Source organism: Rhinatrema bivittatum, chromosome 5, assembly GCF_901001135.1.
Source record: "Rhinatrema bivittatum chromosome 5, aRhiBiv1.1, whole genome shotgun sequence".
Lineage (NCBI taxonomy): Eukaryota > Metazoa > Chordata > Amphibia > Gymnophiona > Rhinatrematidae > Rhinatrema > Rhinatrema bivittatum.
Window position 1 is genome coordinate 122,992,773 of NC_042619.1, and position 19,494 is coordinate 123,012,266.

The 19,494-nt window shown below is 44.2% G+C and overlaps 1 protein-coding gene across 2 annotated transcripts in view; it reads right to left on the minus strand.

Moving 5' to 3' along the window:
• Positions 1-19,494, minus strand: part of RB1 (RB transcriptional corepressor 1) — a 483,267-nt gene that overhangs the window by 355,470 nt on the left and 108,303 nt on the right. For both annotated transcript variants that reach the window (XM_029602868.1, XM_029602867.1), the window contains one exon: positions 12,028-12,105. In XM_029602868.1, coding sequence (XP_029458728.1) covers positions 12,028-12,105 — 78 coding nt within the window. The remainder of the gene's footprint in view (positions 1-12,027; positions 12,106-19,494) is intronic.

Consider the following 19,494-nt stretch of genomic DNA (forward strand, 5'->3'; position numbering starts at 1 on the left):
ATGTGCCATTTATATTCTCTATATCACTAACAAAATCTGTCCCTTCCTTTCTGAACACACTACCAGAACCCTTATCCATTTTATCATCACTTCCCACTTAGACTATTGTAATCTGCTCCTCACTAGTCTCCTAGTGAGCCATCTCTATTCACTACAATCCATCTAAGTTCCAGCAGCACAACTTATCTTTCACCGGTCGCTACACTCTTATAACCCCTCTTTTAAGACACTGCATTGGCTCCCTATCTGTTCCCACATACAATTCAAGCTCCTTTTACTCACCTATAAGAACCTTCATTCTGCTGCTCCTCACTACCTCTCTCCTCTCTCTACAACCTTCCTCATGCACTTCGCTCATCAAGCAAGTCACCCCTATTTATGCCTTTCTCCTCTACCAATTCTTGACTCTGTGCTTTCCAACTGGCTGCGCCATATACTTGGAATGGACTTCCTTAAATGGTGCATCATGCTCTTTCTTGCATTATTTAAATCCTATCTAAAAATTTACTTTTTTGAGGCTGCTTTTAAATTTTAATCCCGATTATCCTGCTTAGAGTCTCAATTTTTTAACCATTTTCTTAATAAATGAATTTGACAAAGTCTCTTTTGCCCTGTATGTTTATCTTGATTAGATTGTAACTGAGCAGGGACTGTTGCTTATATGTTTTTTGTACAGCGCTGCGTACATCAAGTAGAGCTATAGAAGTGTTTAGTAGGAGTAGCAGTAATCGTACATGAGGGTGGGGTGAGAGAAGCTGGTGTTGGGTTGCATACAGGAATTTATAAGCTCTCCTACCCAAAGCAGAAGAATCTCAACTGGACAGACTGAATAAGCTGTTTTGGTCTTTATTCTCTGGCATTTACTGTTACAACTGGGAAGCAGCAACAGGCAGCTAACAAATCCTCGCATGACATTGCCCAAAAACTAAGCACACTAAAAGGGGCTTATAGTCCTTATCTGCCATCATATTCTATGTTTCTATAAGTGAATGTCTGCTCTGCTCAAGCAATACTAGAAATTTTCTTTTGCCCACAGGATGCTGGTAGCTGTTAGAAATGCAGGGGTGTCAGCGTGTTTGCTTAACCATCTTTTTCCTGTCAGAAGAGCTATGCATCACAAAGGCAGTGTGCACACCACAGAGGAAGGCAGATCACCAGTGAAAACTCAGACAAGGCCTTGCATTTCTCTGCTTACCCCTACATCTCAGACCTCTATTTTGATCTTTCTTAGCCCTCGGTTTTTTCAACATAACCTTGCCTCCAAGTCTTTTCGTCTGTCATCCCCAACCATACAACTCACTCTCCAGGTCTCCTCTTGCTCCATCTTCAGATCCCATCTCAAGATTCTGTGATGGGTGTTATATTCCTTGGGTGAATACAAGAAGATGGGTTGTAAGGAAAACCTGGCAAGGAGATCCGGTATGTAAAATAAATCAGAACAGGAGACAGACTCCAACTCCCAGAAGGCACAGGGGTTCTGGAGGGGGAGGAACTTCCCAGGCTTTGCCCTATCAAGAGGGCTAGAGAGCCTGGGCATGGTGGGAGAAGGAGGAGTGGGGCAGGAACAGGAAGGGGTCCTACTAGAACCAAATGAAGAGACAGAGGAGATGGAGATGTTGAGCAGCTCTGAGGATAAGCAAGAGCGATGGACTTGGGAGACGAGCAGTGGAGACCCCCTCCAGAAGAGGGCACATTCATGGAGACTGCAGGTCAGGAGTTTTAAGTGAACACTGCTGTGGGGTGGATGTAGTTACAGCCATAGGGAAAAGGGAAGCACAAACCCCCAGCTGCAGATTACAGTAGGAGATGGCAGTAGGACCTGGTTCCCTAAGAACCAGGCCCATAGACCACAGCCAAGCTTAGCCTACGTAGGATGCAACTGTAGGCAAGAGTTGTTTTCTTAGCATATGCGTTTGAGACCAATGTGGTTTGATAAAGTGAAGCAATAGAGACTTTAGATAACCTGGTCCTGTGTGTGCTTAAGCCCATCTCACCAACTAGGTGAGATGATTTGAGCCTGTAGCTGTGACACCCTGGAAGGAACGGGCTAAAGTAAAGCTATAGAGACTTTAAACTACTGGCATAATGTAGGACTATGTGTATTTAAGCCCAGCTCTCCAATTGGGGTGAGAGGATTTGAACCCATAACTGTGACATCCTGGAAGGAATGGGGTAAAGTATAGGCAATAGAAACTGGAATACAGGAAAATGTGTTCTTACCTGCAAATTTTCATTCCTGTACTACCACAAATCAGTCCAGAGAAGTGGACTGCATCCCTACCAGCATATGGAGGCAGAGAACAAAAACTTTGAGGCACTGATACATATCTGAGAGTGCCACCTACAGTCCTTCAGTATTGACCTGTACCCAAGCCAGATCTTGTCCCTTTCAAAACCCCTGACCAGGGTGAACAGGAAACCTGGGGTTGGAGCCCCCTGAACTGGAGCTCCTCACACATCCAGAGACTAAAAACAGTCTGATAACCAAAAAAACAACTTATTTACACTGAAAAAGATCTCCTTTGAAAAAAATGTTTTCCCAACCAGGAAATTCAGTCTTTCGGCAGCGACGGTGTGTGTCTCTGGACTGATCTGTGGTATTACAAGAACAAAAGTTAGCAGGAAAGAACCAGTTTTCCTTTCCTGTTCATACCCAGATCAGTCCAGACAAGTGGGATGTGCCCAAGAACCCCTAAACTGGGTGGGAACCCGAAAGATCCTCACGGAGAACATATTCACCAAAAGAGGTATCTTCCTGAGCCCACACATTCAAATGGTAGTGCCTGGTGAACGTATGCAGAGAGGATCACACCACAGCCCTACTTATCTCCTGAGGAGACTTCAATTGGCACTCTGCTCAGGAGGTCGCCTGTGCGCTCGTAGAATGCGCCTTTAGACCCCAAAAAGGACTGAACTTCACAATCTGGGTAAATAAATAAACGTGGGGGTAGCTTGCTTATTACGGTGGTTACTACCCTAAACCAATTAAGCCTGATACATCACTTTGAAAGCATATACAGTGTTGCTATCTGCTTCAATGGTAGGGGGGAGTGAGGAAAACAGGATTTGCATTGAGACATCATCCAACAAGGCATCAATCTGTGCAGTCTGGGTGAACAAGCATCGAGGTAGCTTGCTTGAAGTGGCGGTTACTACCCTTAACCATAAGCCTTATGCTCACCTTTGATGCAACTCCAACATTACTCTCTGCATGAATGACAGGAGATGGCAGGAAATTTGAATCAAACAGTTACCAACAAGAGCCCTGAAGCTGATTGGTGAAACAGATAAGTATGGGAAAATAAGAGTCGAAGCTTGCTGGGCAGACTAGATGGGCCGATTGGTCTTTTTCTGCCATCATTTCTATGTTTCTTGACCCTTACAAATAGAGGCAGAGCAAATGGTCTCCTTCAGCCAATGGGAAATTGTTGCTTTTGAGGCCTTATCCCCTTTTCTTTGTGCCACCAAACACAAAAAGGTGATCTGAACGGCAAAAACTATTAGTGACTTTCAGATATCGTAACAGAACCCCCTCGCACATCCAAAAGATGTAGCTCTCTATCCTGAGGGGAATCCTTAGATCAATCCAGGAAAGCTGGCAATTCCACTGTCTGATGAACATGAAAAGAGGATACCACCCTTCAGTAAAAAGGAGGGAACTGTCCATAATGTCACTCCGCTATTAGAAATGCACAAAAAATGATCCATGCAACACAGGGCTTGCAAATCCAAAATCCGCCTGGCAGAACAATTGGCCACCAGAAACACTGTCTTCAGAATCAAGTCCTTCAATGTCGCACCTCTTAATGGCTCAAAAGGAGCATCACAGAGTACTCAAAGAACCAAGGTTCCAATCCAGACATAGTTTTCTGACCGGAGAACGCAAAAGCTTCACCCCTTTTAAAAACCGAATTACATCCGGATGGAAGGCTAATGATCTCCCCCACAACTTGCCTCTAACAGCCCTCAAAGCAGACACTTGGACTCGAAGCAAGCCATAAACCAAACCCTTAGAGAGCCCTTTCTGTAAAAAGGCTAGGATCTGAGACACGTCTACTGACAAGGGATCCAGCCGCTATTGCAAGCACCATGGCTCAAATTTCTTCCAGACCCTAACATAAGCCATGGACATAGAGGGTTCTCCCTAGCTTGGAGACTCACAGAAAAAAACGGTTCAAAATAACCTTTTAGATGCAACCGCCGCCTCTCAAAAGCCAAGCTGTGAGACAAAAGTAATCCTCTCTGTCCGAAAATATAGGACCCTGCCATAACAACCTGGGCAGGTGGGACAACCTGAGAGGACTTTCTATGGCGAGAGAGACCAGTTCCGCAAACTATGGTCGCCACAGCCACTCCGGAGCCACAGCACCACCGTCTTTGACTGAGACTCTATGCGCCATAGCACCCGACTGACCAGCGACCAAGGAGGGAACACAAAGAAGGATATCCGTTGGCCAAGAGCACACCAGAGCATCCAGACCTACCACGCCGGCCTCTCTCCTGAGACTGAAAAACCTGGTCATCGTTGCATTGGCCCTCATTGCCATGAGATCCAGCTGAGAAATCCCCTATCTGGCAGAGATGAGATTCCAGGCTTCCAGGGACAACTCCCATTCCCCCAGAATCCAGTTGTTGCCGACTGAGAAAGTCTGCTTGTACATTGTCCACTCCGGCGACTTGAGAGGCTACTATTTCCTCGAGATGTTGCGCCGCCCAAGTAAACAACTGCTGAGCCTCCAGTGACACAGTGTGCTCTTTGTTCCTCCCTGATGACTGATGTATGCAACCGTCATCGCATTGTCGCAGAACATTTGAACCATCTAACCTTTAATCCAGGGCAGATAGGCCTCCAGAGCCAGGTGGACCACCCTCATCTCTAGTCGATTGATAGACCAAGACATCTCCACTGCTGACCAAAGAGCTAGGGCAGATCTCCCCAGGCACACCGCTCCCTAACCCTTGATTCTGGCATCCATGGTCACCACCACCCAGTCTCCAGAACCATTCCCTTTCCCAGACCGTGATGCAATTGCCACCACGACAGACTAGACCTGGATTCCCCTACAAGAAGCAAGGGCAGATGATACTCCTCTGACAATGGATTCCACCCAGCAAGAACGCCTTCTGTAAAGGTCTCATGTGCACAAAGGCCCATGAATCCAAATCCAACATGGACGCCATGGAACCTAGGGCCTGCAAGTAATCCCAGACTGTAGGCACCGACAGACGTAGCAAGCACATTACCCGCACCTGTAACTTTGACAATCTGTCCACAGTCAGGAACACCCTGCCCGTCCAGGTATTGAATAGTGTCCCTAGTTACTCCAATGACTGGGACGGAGCTAGGTGACTCTTCAACACATTTATCACCCAACCCAAACTCAATGGGTCCATAACTCGCTGGAGGGATCGAACACAGTCCTCCTCTCTGTCTTTGCTTGAAGGAGCCAATCGTCCAGATAACAGATGCACCAGAATCCCTTCTCACTGCAAAACCGCAGCCACCACCACAATCACTTTTGTGAAGGTTCAGGGCACCGTGGCTAAGCCAAATGGGAGAGCGCGAAAATGAAAAAACTGTCCCAGGACCATGAAGCAAAGATATTTCTGTTGATCCTTTCGAATGGAAATATGAAGATATGCCTCTGTCAGGTCCAACAACACCAAGAACTCTCTTCTTCATACTGCTGCTATTACCGTGAGCAAGGTTTCCATCTGAAACTGCAGAACCCGTAAGCACCTGTTTACCTTTTGCAAGCCCAGAATTGGCCAAAAAGTGCCTTTCTTTTTGGGAACCACAAAATAAATCGAGTACCTTCCCTGTCCCTGCTCCTCCAGCAGGCCCGGAATTATCACGTTCAAATCCAGCAACCTCTGAAGAGTCCCTCTCACCACCTCTCACTTGATTTGAAACGCGACATGGGACTCCATAAAGGCATCCAGGACTAGGTGAGAAAATTCTAAAGCGTAACCTTCTTTCACTACCTCTAGAACCCAACAGTCTGAGATAATCTTGGCCAGCACCTCGTAAAAGCTGGACAATCTGCCCCCTACCACTTCTACAGAGGAATGGGTGCCCTTGGCTTCACTGTGATTACTTTCCACCACCAGCCCCCTGACTGGCGACCTCCCTGGAGGATCTGCGGGTACCTTGAAAGGACTTCTGCCATCCACCTGATGGCTTGGCCCGAGCCAGCGGAGCACTTGTTCAAACGAAAACACCACAAGTCCCAAAAACGAGATTGTGCGGAGAACACCTTCTTGTTGCTCCTCTTATTCTCATGGAGTCTGTTCCCTTTGGATTCCCTCAGGGTCTTCATCAAATGGTCCAAATCTTCCCCAAAAAGAATTTCCCCTTAAAGGGAAGATTACACAACTGGGCCTTGGATCACATCAGCCGACCAGTTGCATAACCACAAAAGTCTGCAGGCCGCCACCACCCAGACCATACTCCTGGCCGAAGTGCGAACCAAGTCATATAGGGCATCTGCAACATAGGCCAGTGCTGCCTCCAGGCATGCCAAATACAGACTACTGACATCCCCAGATGCAGGTTGCTCCTGTGCTTTCTGAACCCAACACAAACATGCCCTCTGTATTATACTGCCTCAAATTGCGGCCCGAAGACTCAAAGCAGAAACTTCAAACATCCACTTCAATTGAATCTCCGATTTGCGGTCCTGCGTATCCTTAAGTGCAGCGGAATTGGCCACCAAAATGATCGACATTTTGGTAATCGCAAACACCATGGCATCCACCTTGGCACCCGAAGGTGCTCCAAGGTCTCTTCCATGAAAGGATAAAGCTTTGCCATCACCCTGCTGACCTTCAGGCCCGCTTCTGGAAAATACCATTCTCTGGTCACCAGCTTCTGAATTTTCTTAGGCAAAGGAAAAGCACTAGGCATTCCATGCAGTTCTACCAGGACTGGATTCACGCTCTCATTATCAGACTCCTCCTGAGACATCTTAAACCCTGAACTCCTCCAGCATCTGGGGAATGAGGAGATGCAACTCCTCCTTTTTAAAAAAATGGGTCACCTGAGGGTCATCTCCCTCAGAAACCCGAAAAACATCTGGATCATCCTTGTGAACATCCAGGTCTACATTCGGGGCCGCATCCGGATCCGCTCCCTGCAGATCCAGAGAATCCTCCTGGAAATTCTCAGTATCTCCCGACTCGTCTGGATCAGCTCCTGCACCTGCACAGCCCAGTCCGAGCTAGCACAAACAGATTTCTGGAACCACCGGATGGCCCCTCAGGCTTTTTGGAAGTGCATGTGGCTGCTCCTATTGAGAATGTTTTCCCCCTGTATCCTTTCTCGCCAGTTAAGACCTTATGCAGGAGAAGCACAAACTCCGGAGAAAAATCTTATGGATTTTCATTTCCCTCACCCAATAGGCTTTCAACCGACTTTGCACTGGGCTCTGCCCCACTGGCGAAAAAGAGGACGACACTCTCTAGACCCCCTAGGATCCGTCAGCCCCCGCTCGTGAACCATCGCGGGACCTTCAGCGTTCTGGGACCCTTCTGAGCCCGCATTTGCAGGCCCTGATGACCAGAGCGCTCTTTTTCCTATGGCTGCCCCTACTGAAGTACCCTCTTCTCCAGAGGCAAAGCCCGAACTCAGGGACAACATATTGATGTGTGCAGACCACACACTGCAGGCAACCACGAGCAGTTTGGGCACCATTACACATGCGATTGCAAAGGAAGAGAACCACTGAGCTCTGCGTAAGGTTAAAAGGACAGGCCACACACAAGGTTACTACCTGCATGCACAGCATTGTGCTGCCACGACTGCTGAAGCGTAATGCAGGAAACCAGGCTGTACTTGTGACCACAGCGCGGCACCCCCAGCCAAGCCCAACTGTATTTGGGAAACAACCTTCAGCCCCCCTCCCCCCCCCCCCCCCCCGGAGTGAAGGAAGGACACTGCAAGGTACTCACTCTTGATCCTGCTGGCACCAATCGCCCCTCCAGTCAAATGGCACCCTGGCAGTCGAGCCTGACTGAAGCTCCTGCTTTGCCCATTAAAACAAACTTTTTAATTTTTTTTTTAAACAAAGCTTAATACAAAGAGAAACAATCAAGAAAAGTACTTCCCTTCGGGGACCAACAGGCCGCAGGCAGAGACTTCAGAGGTTGCGAGGGAGCCAGTCCCCTGGCTATCAGGACCTCTGGTCACCAACGGCTAAACCAGCCAGAGATTCCCAATCCCCTAGTTGCCCAGCCCCACCTGAGAGATGGTTCATGAAGGAACTTAACACCTCAGGGAGCTCCAACTTCAACTCTCTTGTCTCACTAGCCTGTTTTTTTGGGGGGGGGGGGGGGGGGGGGTTTACTCAGACTGCAGGTTTGCACCTCTACCATCTGCTGGAGACAGAGAAATACTGAGGGACTGCAGGTGGCTCTCTCAGATATGTAGTAGTGCCTCAAAGTTTTTGTTCTCTGCCTCCATCTGCTGGTAGGGATACAAAACCCACTTGTTTGGACTGATCTGGGTACGAACAGGAACTGGCCTGGGAAGTCTCCGAGGGTAAAACCGAAGAAGATGCAAGGAGAAGTCAGGTAGCAGGACCATGGAAAAGCACCCACCAGAGGTTCAACCAATGGTTCAGTTTCTTATGTAAGCAGAGAATTCCAACCAGATTATTACTGGGAGAGTGGCTGGTGGCGCAAACCTGCAATAATACACTTTTGGAGAGCAGAACACCATTAAGAACATAAGAAATTGCCATGCTGGGTCAGAACAAGGGTCCATCAAGCCCAGCATCCTGTTTCCAACAGAGGCCAAACCAGGCCACAAGAACCTGGCAATTATCCAAACACTAAGAAGATCCCATGCTACTGTTGCAATTAATAGCAGTGGCTATTCCCCAAGTAAACGATTAATAGCCGTTAATGGACTTCTCCTCCAAGAACTTATCCAAACCTTTTTCGAACCCAGCTACACTAACTGCACTAACCACATCCTCTGGCAACAAATTCCAGAGCTTTATTGTGCGTTGAGTGAAAAAGAATTTTCTCCGATTAGTCCTAAATGTGCTACTTGCTAACTTCATGGAATGCCCCCAGTCCTTCTATTATTTGAAAGTATAAATAACCGAGTCACATCTACTCGTTCAAGACCTCTCATGATCTTAAAGACCTCTATCATATCCCCCCCTCAGCCGTCTCTTTTCCAAGCTGAACAGCCCTAACCTCTTGAGCCTTTCCTCATAGGAGAGCTGTTCCATCCCCTTTATCATTTTGGTTGCCCTTCTCTGTACCTTCTCCAACGCAACTATATTTTTTTGAGATGCGGCGATCAGAATTGTACACAGTATTCAAGGTGTGGTCTCACCATGGAGCGATATAGAGGCATTATGACATTTTCCGTTTTATTAACCATTCCCTTCCTAATAATTCCTAACATTCTGTTTGCTATTTTGACTGCTGCAGCACACTGAGCCGACGATTTTAAAGTATTATCCACTATGATGCCTAGATCTTTTTCCTGGGTGGTAGCTCCTAATATGGAACCTAACATCGTGTAACTACAGCAAGGGTTATTTTTTTCCCTATATGCAACACCTTGCACTTGTCCACATTAAAATTCATCTGCCATTTGGATGCCCAGTCTTCCAGTCTTGCAAGGTCCTCCTGTAATGCATCACAGTTAGCTTGTGATTTAACTACTCTGAATAATTTTGTATCATCCACAAATTTGATAACCTCACTCGTCGTATTCCTTTCCAGATCATTTATATATATACTGAAAAGCACAGGTCCAAGTATAGATCCCTGAGGCACTCCACTGTTTACCCTTTTCCACTGAGAAAATTGACCATTTAATCCTACTCTCTGTTTCCTGTCTTTTAAGCAGTTTGTAATCCACGAAAGGACATCGCCTCCTATCCCATGACTTTTTAGTTTTTGTAGAAGCTTCTCATGAGGGACTTTGTCAAACGCCTTCTGAAAATCCAAATACACTACATCTACCGGTTCACCTTTATCTACATGTTTATTAACCCCTTCAAAAAAATGAAGCAGATTTGTTAGGCAAGACTTCCCTTGGGTAAAACCGTGTTGACTGTGTTCCATTAAATCATGTCTTTCTATGTGCTCTACGATTTTGATCTTGAGAATAGTTTCCACTATTTTTCCCAGCACTGAAGTTAGGCTCACTGGTCTATAGTTACCCGGATCACCCCTGGAGCCTTTTTTAAATATTGTGGTTACATTGGCCACCCTCCAGTCTTCAGGTACAATGGATGATTTTAATGATAGGTTACAAATTTTAACTAACAGATCAGAAATTTCATTTTTGAGTTCCTTCAGTACCCTAGCATGCATACCATCTGGTCCAGGTGATTTGCTACTCTTTAGTTTGACAATCTGGCCTACTACATCTTCCAGGTTCACAGTGATTTCATTCAGTTCGTCTGACTCATCACCCCTGAAAACCATCTCCGGAACTGGTATCTCCCCAACATCCTCATTAGTAAACACGGAAGCAATGAATTCATTTAGTCTTTCTGCAATGGCCTTATCTTCCCTAAGAGCCCCTTTAACCCCTTGGTCATCTAATGGTCCAACCAACTCCCTCACAGGTTTCTTGCTTTGGATATATTTTTAAAAGTTTTTATTATGAGTTTTTGCCTCTATGGCCAACTTAATTTCAAATTCTCTCTTCGCCTGTCTTATCAATGTTTTACACTTAACTTGACAATGCTTATGTTTTATCCTGTTTTCTTCAGATGGATCCTTCTTCCAATTTTTGAAGGATTTTTTTTGGCTAAAATAGCCTCTTTCACCTCACCTTTTAACCATGACAGTAATCGTTTTGCCTTCCTTCCACCTTTCTTAATGCGTGGAATACATATGGACTGCGCCTCTAGGACTGTATTTTTAAACAATGTCCAAGCTTGTTGAACACTTTTAACCTTTGCAGCTGCACCTTTCAGGTTTTTTCTAACTATTTTCCTCATTTTATCAAAGTTTCCCTGTAATCTACTATTACACATCAGTTCTGCAGCTATCACCATCCTGTGTCCAGTAGATATCTCTCTCTTCCCACTGAGACTGTCAGCCCCACAGAACTTCCTTATCTACTGTGCATGCGTGACTTGTGTTACCCCTTGCAGCCTTGTATTGAAATGTCTACATTTATCTTGAATAGTCATAGATATGCTGCCATCACTGTATAGAAATACATATTTTAAGTTTCACAGTAAAATACATGTTCCATAAGCATGCCCCAAAGTGTACATGCACTTCCTTGGGGAGCTCCCAAAATGCACTGCAGTACTCATACTGCCTATTTTGCTATATGGCTCCCTCAAATAGAATAGCTATATAAAGTAGTGGGTTCCAGAATTATTGCTGCCTTTCTGCATGCTGTGCATGAGTTGTCCTATGATACTTTAGGCTTGCTTTTTATGGGCCATGGTTGGCTCCCTTTATTTTTAGCTGAATGTACAGAATTAGGCAAGAAAGGCCTGAGGCATAGGTGGCCTCCACCTTGCTGCAGTTCATGAACCGAGAGCAGGACTGTGGATACCAGCCCAGAGAATCTCGAGGAAACTCCCAATAGCTCTTAGAACACCTAAGGTAAGAGAAATGGACGGCGCAAAGAAACAGTAAGTGTTATGGAATCTTTCACCTATAGGTCAGTGATTCAATTTAAGCTCAGGTCAGTAAGGACTTAAAAATGTGGTCAGCCAAGGCTGGACAGATATGCAAAATCACTACAACCACATCACAATCTGGAACTATTGTTGACAGTTTTAGCAGAGGCCAATTATACAGGCATGGAAACTGAAATACTTCCTCACACATACAGGTGGTCTTTCCAGACCTGGGGCCGGGAAGCTCATGTTATACTTGTTCTATAGTTAACATGGAAGGCTTTAGTTGCTAGTGATGTGAATCTGGCATAAAATCTACTTAAAAGGAAAAAAAACAAACACCAAATATCCACAAGCCAGCTGAACATACTCTAATTAAGGTTTTTGTTTTTCTTAAAGGAAGTTTTAGAGTTACCTCTGGAAGTCCATTTGGAGCTGAAATACCAACAGAATCCAAGAAAGGGGCAAAACTTTTGACATATATGTTTTTTACCTGAAAGAGAAAATGCTTAATATTACAAATCAAATGTTAAGTAGAATGTAATTAAATCCCTTCCTTTCCAGTTTTATTATAAAAGAATTCAGCACCCCCCAGCACCTGATAAGTTTTCAGGGTTTTAGCATGTTTGATTTTTTTTACCCAACCTTTAAGCACATCAACCGAAAGCTTCTCTTGTTAATTGCTGAATGATAAATAAAAGCATGCAGCACACGGACACAGGGAGGCCTGAAATAAGAATTTCCATGCTATAGGCTGCACAATTGCATGAAACAGTGCGACTAGAGAACAGAATGTGAGGAAATGCAGTGGTTTTGCAGAAGACTGGATTTGTTGCAAGCTGCAAAAAAACTTTCACTCCACCAATCTGAAGATTAACCAAAAATAAGATTTTTTTGAGAACATATACGGCCCCCTTCCCCCATTTAGACAGGTGTAGATACAGTATGGACACTATTCACTGGAGTCAGCCCCATGCAGAGGACTGTGCCATGGAGGCAAGGAAGGTGGGGCTCTTACTCATTTCAATCAATAGCAAAAGCTGCAAGAAAAAAAAATCAGAGCAAAAAAGTTAAGGTAAAAACCAATAAAATGAACAAAAAAAGCATCACTAGAATACCAAGATCCTTCTTACTCTGCAAACTGAATTACAGTGAAATTTTATACAAGCTCTCAGAAATAAAAAGGAACATATTTAATGTCCTTATTCGAATCTCCCATTTACTTTTTAATTTTATGCGGTGCATCAGGGAGAAAAATAAATAAGAGCGTGCCCAAGACTTCCAGATCTTCCAGGAGACTCCTGGATCCTTCTCCTTCTGGATTTTTCCCCAATCTCCAGTCTCCAGACACAAGAGCCCAATTTAAGCAGCTGTGCTGATTTATTGGTTCGCGCAAATTACCTCAGATGTAAGAAGGATTTTAGCGCACAAAATACATATGCTAAAGAGGAAGTGAAGGAGTGAACTAATTTTAGTGTACTTGGATTGTTAACACATGATAATGACCTGCATATGGAATTGCTTCCAATGCAGGAAAGTGCACTAGAAAGTAACACATCTTTTTACTTCTAGTTTAGTGCGGAAACTTTATCTTTATTAAAAATGTATGAATTGCCTAAGGGATTAGACGAGAAATCAATTTTTCAGTCAAAAATACAATAATACACAACAGACTTTAAATCAAAAGATATCAAAAATGCACACGGCATATCATCACAGGCCTCTCCAATAAGTAGATCTTCAGCTCTAGGAATCGGAAATAAGCGAGGTTAAAAAGAAGTCTTTAACAAAGTTCTGAATGTTTTTAAGCAGTCCTGAAGCCTCATTTGTTCAGGAAGAGGGTTCCATAAAGTGGGAGCAGCAAAAAGCTCTTTTGAGTGTATCCACAAGCCATGCATGCCTCAAAGATGGAGTCTCAAGAAGGCCTTGTTGGGAGGACCTAACCGTAGGTGTTGGATTATACAGTCTGAAAAGCACATTTGTCCAAGATGGGGAATTAGCCATTAACAGTTTGTGTACCATTACAGCTTTCTCAAACTGGACTCGATACTGCACAGGAAGCCAGTGAAGTGCAATCGTAACAGGCATAATATGATCCCGTCTACTCTTGCTTGATATAAACCGTGCGGCTGAGTTATGGAGTTGCTGTAAGGCCTAAGTAAATAGCATTAGAGTAATCAAGAAGGGGAAGGACTGGATGCTTGGACCAAAGTTCAAAACTCCTCCTAGGTAAGCAAACAAACAATGTAAGCTGCAAAAAACGTGGAGTTTTAAAAATCCTGATCTTACAATAGTTTTAATATGAAGCTGAAAAGATAAATGACTATCATTCCATATCCCTAAGCTTTTTGCACATGGAAGGATCTGCAGAGACACGTTCTCAATGATAATGGATGATAGAGGAGGTGGACCATATAGCCGCTGAACTACAACTAGCTCTGTCTTTGCTACATTAGGTTTGAGTTTGTTATGACACAGCCAACGCTGGATCATAATCAGGCAAACCTCAATCAGCTTTACACTTTCAGGCCAGCTGGGTTGGATGCGGATGAAAAACTGCATGTCATCTGCATAAATTCTGTAGCTGTCACATAGCCCTGCCAAAGGTTTACAAATGATTGCTATATGGTTATTAAATAGCAATGCACACAATGTGGAGCCTTGAGGGACTCCAGTAGAAACCAATGACAATTTAGATTGCCTACTGCCAATCCTTACCTGACTACAAGTGCTCAGACAAGCTAAGAGCTGAACTAGTCTAGTACTGTACCAGACAGACCATAATCCCTCATGCAGCAAGAGAATCCTATGATCCAAGGTGTTAAAGGCAGAAGATATATCCGGCATCACCAAGATATACTCTTTCCACCGTCAAGGCCTCTTCTCAGTGTATCTAGTAATGAAACCATGAGGGTTTCCATATTCAGTGATTTTCTGAGCTTGAATTGTTAAGGGTCAAGAATCTGAGGTGAAGCAGTTTTAACTTCAAAGGGAAGTCAATAGAAAGTTAAAATCAGCCACCTAAGAATACATTTTTTAAATAAAACAAGGTGCGGGGAACAATTTGCTTCCTTCCCATCCCCCACCGTATAACTGGTTGGAACATGCGACAACTCTCCCTTGTACCCCCTTACCCAAGTTTTAAAAATAAGCAGAGCTGAGCCAGTGATCCCCCCTCTCTCCACCCAAGTGAAAAACAATAAAGCAATTGCCATCCCTCAATCTCCCCACATACAAAGGTTTAACTTTGTAATGCTCCCAAGTACTCCTCCTTCCCTGAACTCCCAAAAGGTTACATGGAAACCCAGCAAGAAGAGAAGAACAACTCATCTCCTACCAAGGGCTGCTGTCAATGTTGGAACTGCTCTCAGCCGTCCCTGCATTTAATATTAAAATATTCACTGATCACCAACTGCTCCCTTCACCGACAGCTGACAGTGAAAAGACCAATCCCTGTTCCAAACTCAAAACTGAGTTCAGGTGCAAGGGAAAGGTTGGAAATTAGAAACATTAAAAAGTTTAACTTTTGTATGTGTGGCGATTAAAAAAAAAAAAAAAAAAATCAAACTTTGGTGGGAGAATACTGACCCAGCCTAGCCATTTTTTGACCTTGGGTGCGGGGGTGAAAGGAAGGGGGAATCACCTGCTCCAAACAGCTACATAATATAAATATATATTTTTTTATATCTATCTATATATCTGTATGTGGTCAGAGCAGGTGATCCCTTTCCCTTCCACCCCTACCTAAGTTTTATGTAAACTCGGGTGGAGGATGGGAGGGAAGGGGATTGTGCCTCACTCTACACTGCTACTTTTACCTGCATGGGTGAATTTGTGCTCACAAATCATGTCTTGGGTGTATGAAACATGGTTTTTGAGTCTGATTCTTTTTCCCTGTGCTCAGCCTAAACAAACACACTAGTATGTATTTTAACATTTTAACTTGAGTTTGTCTGCACGTTTTTCTGTTAGCGCTCTTTAACTCCCAACGTATTACTGTATGAGGAGTTGACTTTTTTTTTTTTTTAAGCATGTATGTTAAGAAACCGTGTGCTGAATTTCAGAGCACAGTTTTAGCTGATGACATTGGCCTCAGAGTTAGGGCCAGCAGTTTAGGAGGTGCAGGGGGGCAGCAGCATTAGTTGGAAGCAGAGCAGGGTTTTGCCCATAGAGTTGTGCAGTGTCCTAGCTCTTCTTCTACCTGCAGCGCTTCCAATGTGGGGGACAGGAGGGCCTGCGACACTGGTTGCTGGTAAGAACTATATTAAGACGCTCCATCGCAGAAGCCGCTCGCACGTGTTCCTTCTGCTGACCCTCCCCTTCCCCACCTTCTTTGCAGTCCTGTCCCGCCCTACCCTGCAACTTTCAGGGTGTGGGAGCAGGTAAAGCTGATGGCAGCCACTGTAGCCCTTCCTGCTGTTGAAAGCGGAAGCAAGCACAGCAGCAGGGAAAGAGCTCCTGTTCTCAATCTGTGGCTCTGCAGCTCATCCTCTTACCCACTGCTGCTGACAGCCAGGCTGAGAGACACTGGGGAAGACAGAGGGCTGAGGGGTTGAAGACAAGGATAAAAAAAAGAGACACAGAAGAGTGTCAGGTAGAGAGAGTGGTGAGAGATGAAGGAGTAAGATACAGGATAGACAGGTGAGAAATAAAGGTTTACCGAGATATAGAGAATGGAAAGACTGCATACAGTTCTGCAGACAGAATCTTTGAAAGGATATAAACTGATTAGAACTGGTCCAGAGGGTGGCTACTACATTTATCAATGGTCTTCATTCGGAAGCATATGGGGACAGAGATCTAAATATTTGATTGTATATTCTGTTTTTCAGCACTTCACAGCAGATTACATTCAGGTACTGTAGGTATTTCCCTATCCCCAGAGTGCTTATAATCTAAGCATTTTATTTACGAAGCTGCAGTAAGGGTATAATGCACAAAAAAAAGTGTTTATTGCATGAAAAACATTATCGTTCAATATATCAATATTGTGGCGATACTGTGTGATATTTTCCAAAAAAACCCACACCTATGTTAATGAGCTGCTTTGCATGCATAAAAATTTGAAATACATGCCAAGAAACTCATTACTAGCCAATTTCAGGCAAATCCAATAATGCAGATTGCAAAAAATAATGCAAGGCACGTAATTTGCTGAAAAGTTAGCTATAACTCCAGAGCTGTAGATAACACATGACCCAATGTTCCTGGATGAAATTTAAAGGGCCAAAATGGCCTAAAACACCCCCTCCAACCATGTAAAATACACCCCTGGAGTTTCTGAGTAGACTCTCGCCATCTGTAGAGGTAGCACAAATGTAAAAGGCTTTACAAAACTTGTTCTGCAAGCTGTGTGGCGATGCCCAACTCTTACCAAAACCCCTACCCTTTCAAATACCCCCCAGTTCCCATTGCAGAGACGTCATCCTTGGTAGTTTAATGCCCCCCCCCCTCCCCCAGTATCCCACTCCATACCTTAGAGAACATCCCTGGTATTATAGTGGGCATCTCTGCAGTCGAGTGAGGTCAGGAGTGCCCTCTAAGCAATAGGCTGGTCAATACCATTTTTCAAAATGGTGCTGGCCGGCCTATGACCCATCACTTAAACTGACATATTGCTTGTAAAAATTGGTTTTCATATCCTACCTATAAATCTTATCTACAGGCAGATACTGTTAAAGCTTAGCGCCCTGTTTAACCTGGATTGGATGCACGTCCACACCCCCCCGAAACTAATAGTGCTCGTCACATGCAAATGCATGTTGATGAGGCTATTAGTCATTCGCCCCAGATAGTGTAAAAAAAAAAAAAGAAGTGCGCTCGATCCGCACATTTTATGCTCAGAAATGAACGCCTGCCCAAGGAGAGGGGGCTGTGCGTGCCTTGAAAGAGCGAGTGCTGAAAATGGACACTTTTTTAGCGCATCCATACTATATCGGCCTGACTGTTTTATTTCAAATACCTTTTAACAATCTTGCTAAAGCCTAAATTTTACCTTACCTTATCTATATGATTTTAAGAAATATTAATGATAATTTAACAAAATGTCTTTCGTTCAATGCAACAATTGTGGTGCTTATGACCCAAGGCCTATCATTTGGAGAATCAAAGGTTGTCCCTTTTGCCTTCAGCTGCCTGCAATTACAGTGAAGCTGATTCATCTAAGGGAAGAATTGTCCAGGTTTCATTTAACCTCCCCTTCCTTGAACCACTCAGTTATCTCTCACCCATCTCCCACAGAAGTTACAGAAACTCAGGAAAAAATGGTTTACAGTGGGCTCTGGTATAGCACGACATGTGACAAATGGACACCCATCTTCCTCAACTCCCTGAGCATCAACCCCCACTCCCACTAGATGTCAGACAACCAGGATGCAAAAGCCCATGAACAATTGGATAAAAGTGGGCTCTAGCAGAATAAGGCCTGTGATGAAGAGACGCCCACTCTCCCCATTGTTATCCCTACAAAATGCTTCTTCTGCATTGGAGAATGAAGAAACCTCAGCAATAGATTTTGAAGTGATTTCTAAAAGTGAAGTCACCCAATGCACCCATAAGCCCATCAACAGAATCAAATGTCATAAAAGAAAGCTGCTTCTGCTGAGAGACTCAATCATCAGAGGAACCAATCTGGGAGCATATTTTGATGGTGACACAACAGTTAAATGCCTTCCAGGACACTCAGCTAGCAGAAATGCAAACCAGTCATTGAATAAGAAAGTAGGAACTTTGATCAGTGTTACCATCCATCTAGGGATCAATGACCTCAATAGAAATGGTATCCATGAAGTACAAAAAGATTTCCAAAATCTAGGAAAGATAAGACACACTGCAAAGACTATTGCCTTGTCGGAAGTATTACCTGTTCATGAAAAGGGAAATGAGAAGCTATGCCATATAGATAATTTCAATTCCTGGCTCAAAATCTGGTGTACAGAAAGTGGCTTTGGATACATTGGAGGTTGGGGTCATGTATGGAGCAGTAAAAGGCTATATGGTAAGGATGGCCTACATTTGTCTGTAGCAGGGAGAAGAATGCTAAGTGAGAAATTCAGATCAGTCATTTAAACTAAAGAATGGGGTTGGGGAGGAGATGGCCAACGAAATTGACATGCCACTCCCAAACAATACAGGAAGTGGGAGGAGAAAATAACAATCAATCAGATCAAAAAAGCAAAAAAGTTGTCTAGGATGTGCGACAAATCAAGGGAGAAAAATCGGAAAGCTAGGTCTACAAATGCTCGTAATTTGGGCAATAAAATCCCAGACCTGCTGGCCCTAATGATGGAGGCAGACTTGAACATTGTTGCTGTTACAGAGACATGGTTCACGGACTCTCATGATTGGGATCCGGTCATACCAAGCTATAACTTGTTAAGGAAAGACAGAGAGGACAGAAAAGGGGGAGGAGCAGCTCTTTATGTCAAAAACAATATCCAAGCTACTGAACTGCAAGGAATGTGAGGTAGAAAAGAAGCATTATGGGCCGCCCTAAAAAAAAAAAAAAAAAAAAAAAAGGATGATGGTGCATCCATTTTTACTGGAGTGTTTATCCGGTCTCAGACTCAGACGGAAGAACTAGACAGAGATCTGGTCAAAGTCATCCAAAAGGTGGGAAAGAAGAAAGAAGTGGTGACTGTTGGAGATTTTAATCTGCCGGACATAGAATGGAGAATCACTTCTGCAGAATCTACCAGAAGTAGAGAGATAGTAGATGCCCTGCAAGGGGCTCTGTTCAAACAAATGGGAATGGATCCCAAGAGCAAAGGAGTTACCGTATTTTTCGCTCCATAAGACACACTTTTTTTCCCCCAAAAGTGGGGGGGAAATGTATGTGCGTCTTATGGAGCGAATATAAAAAAAAAAAAAAACTAAAAATCTA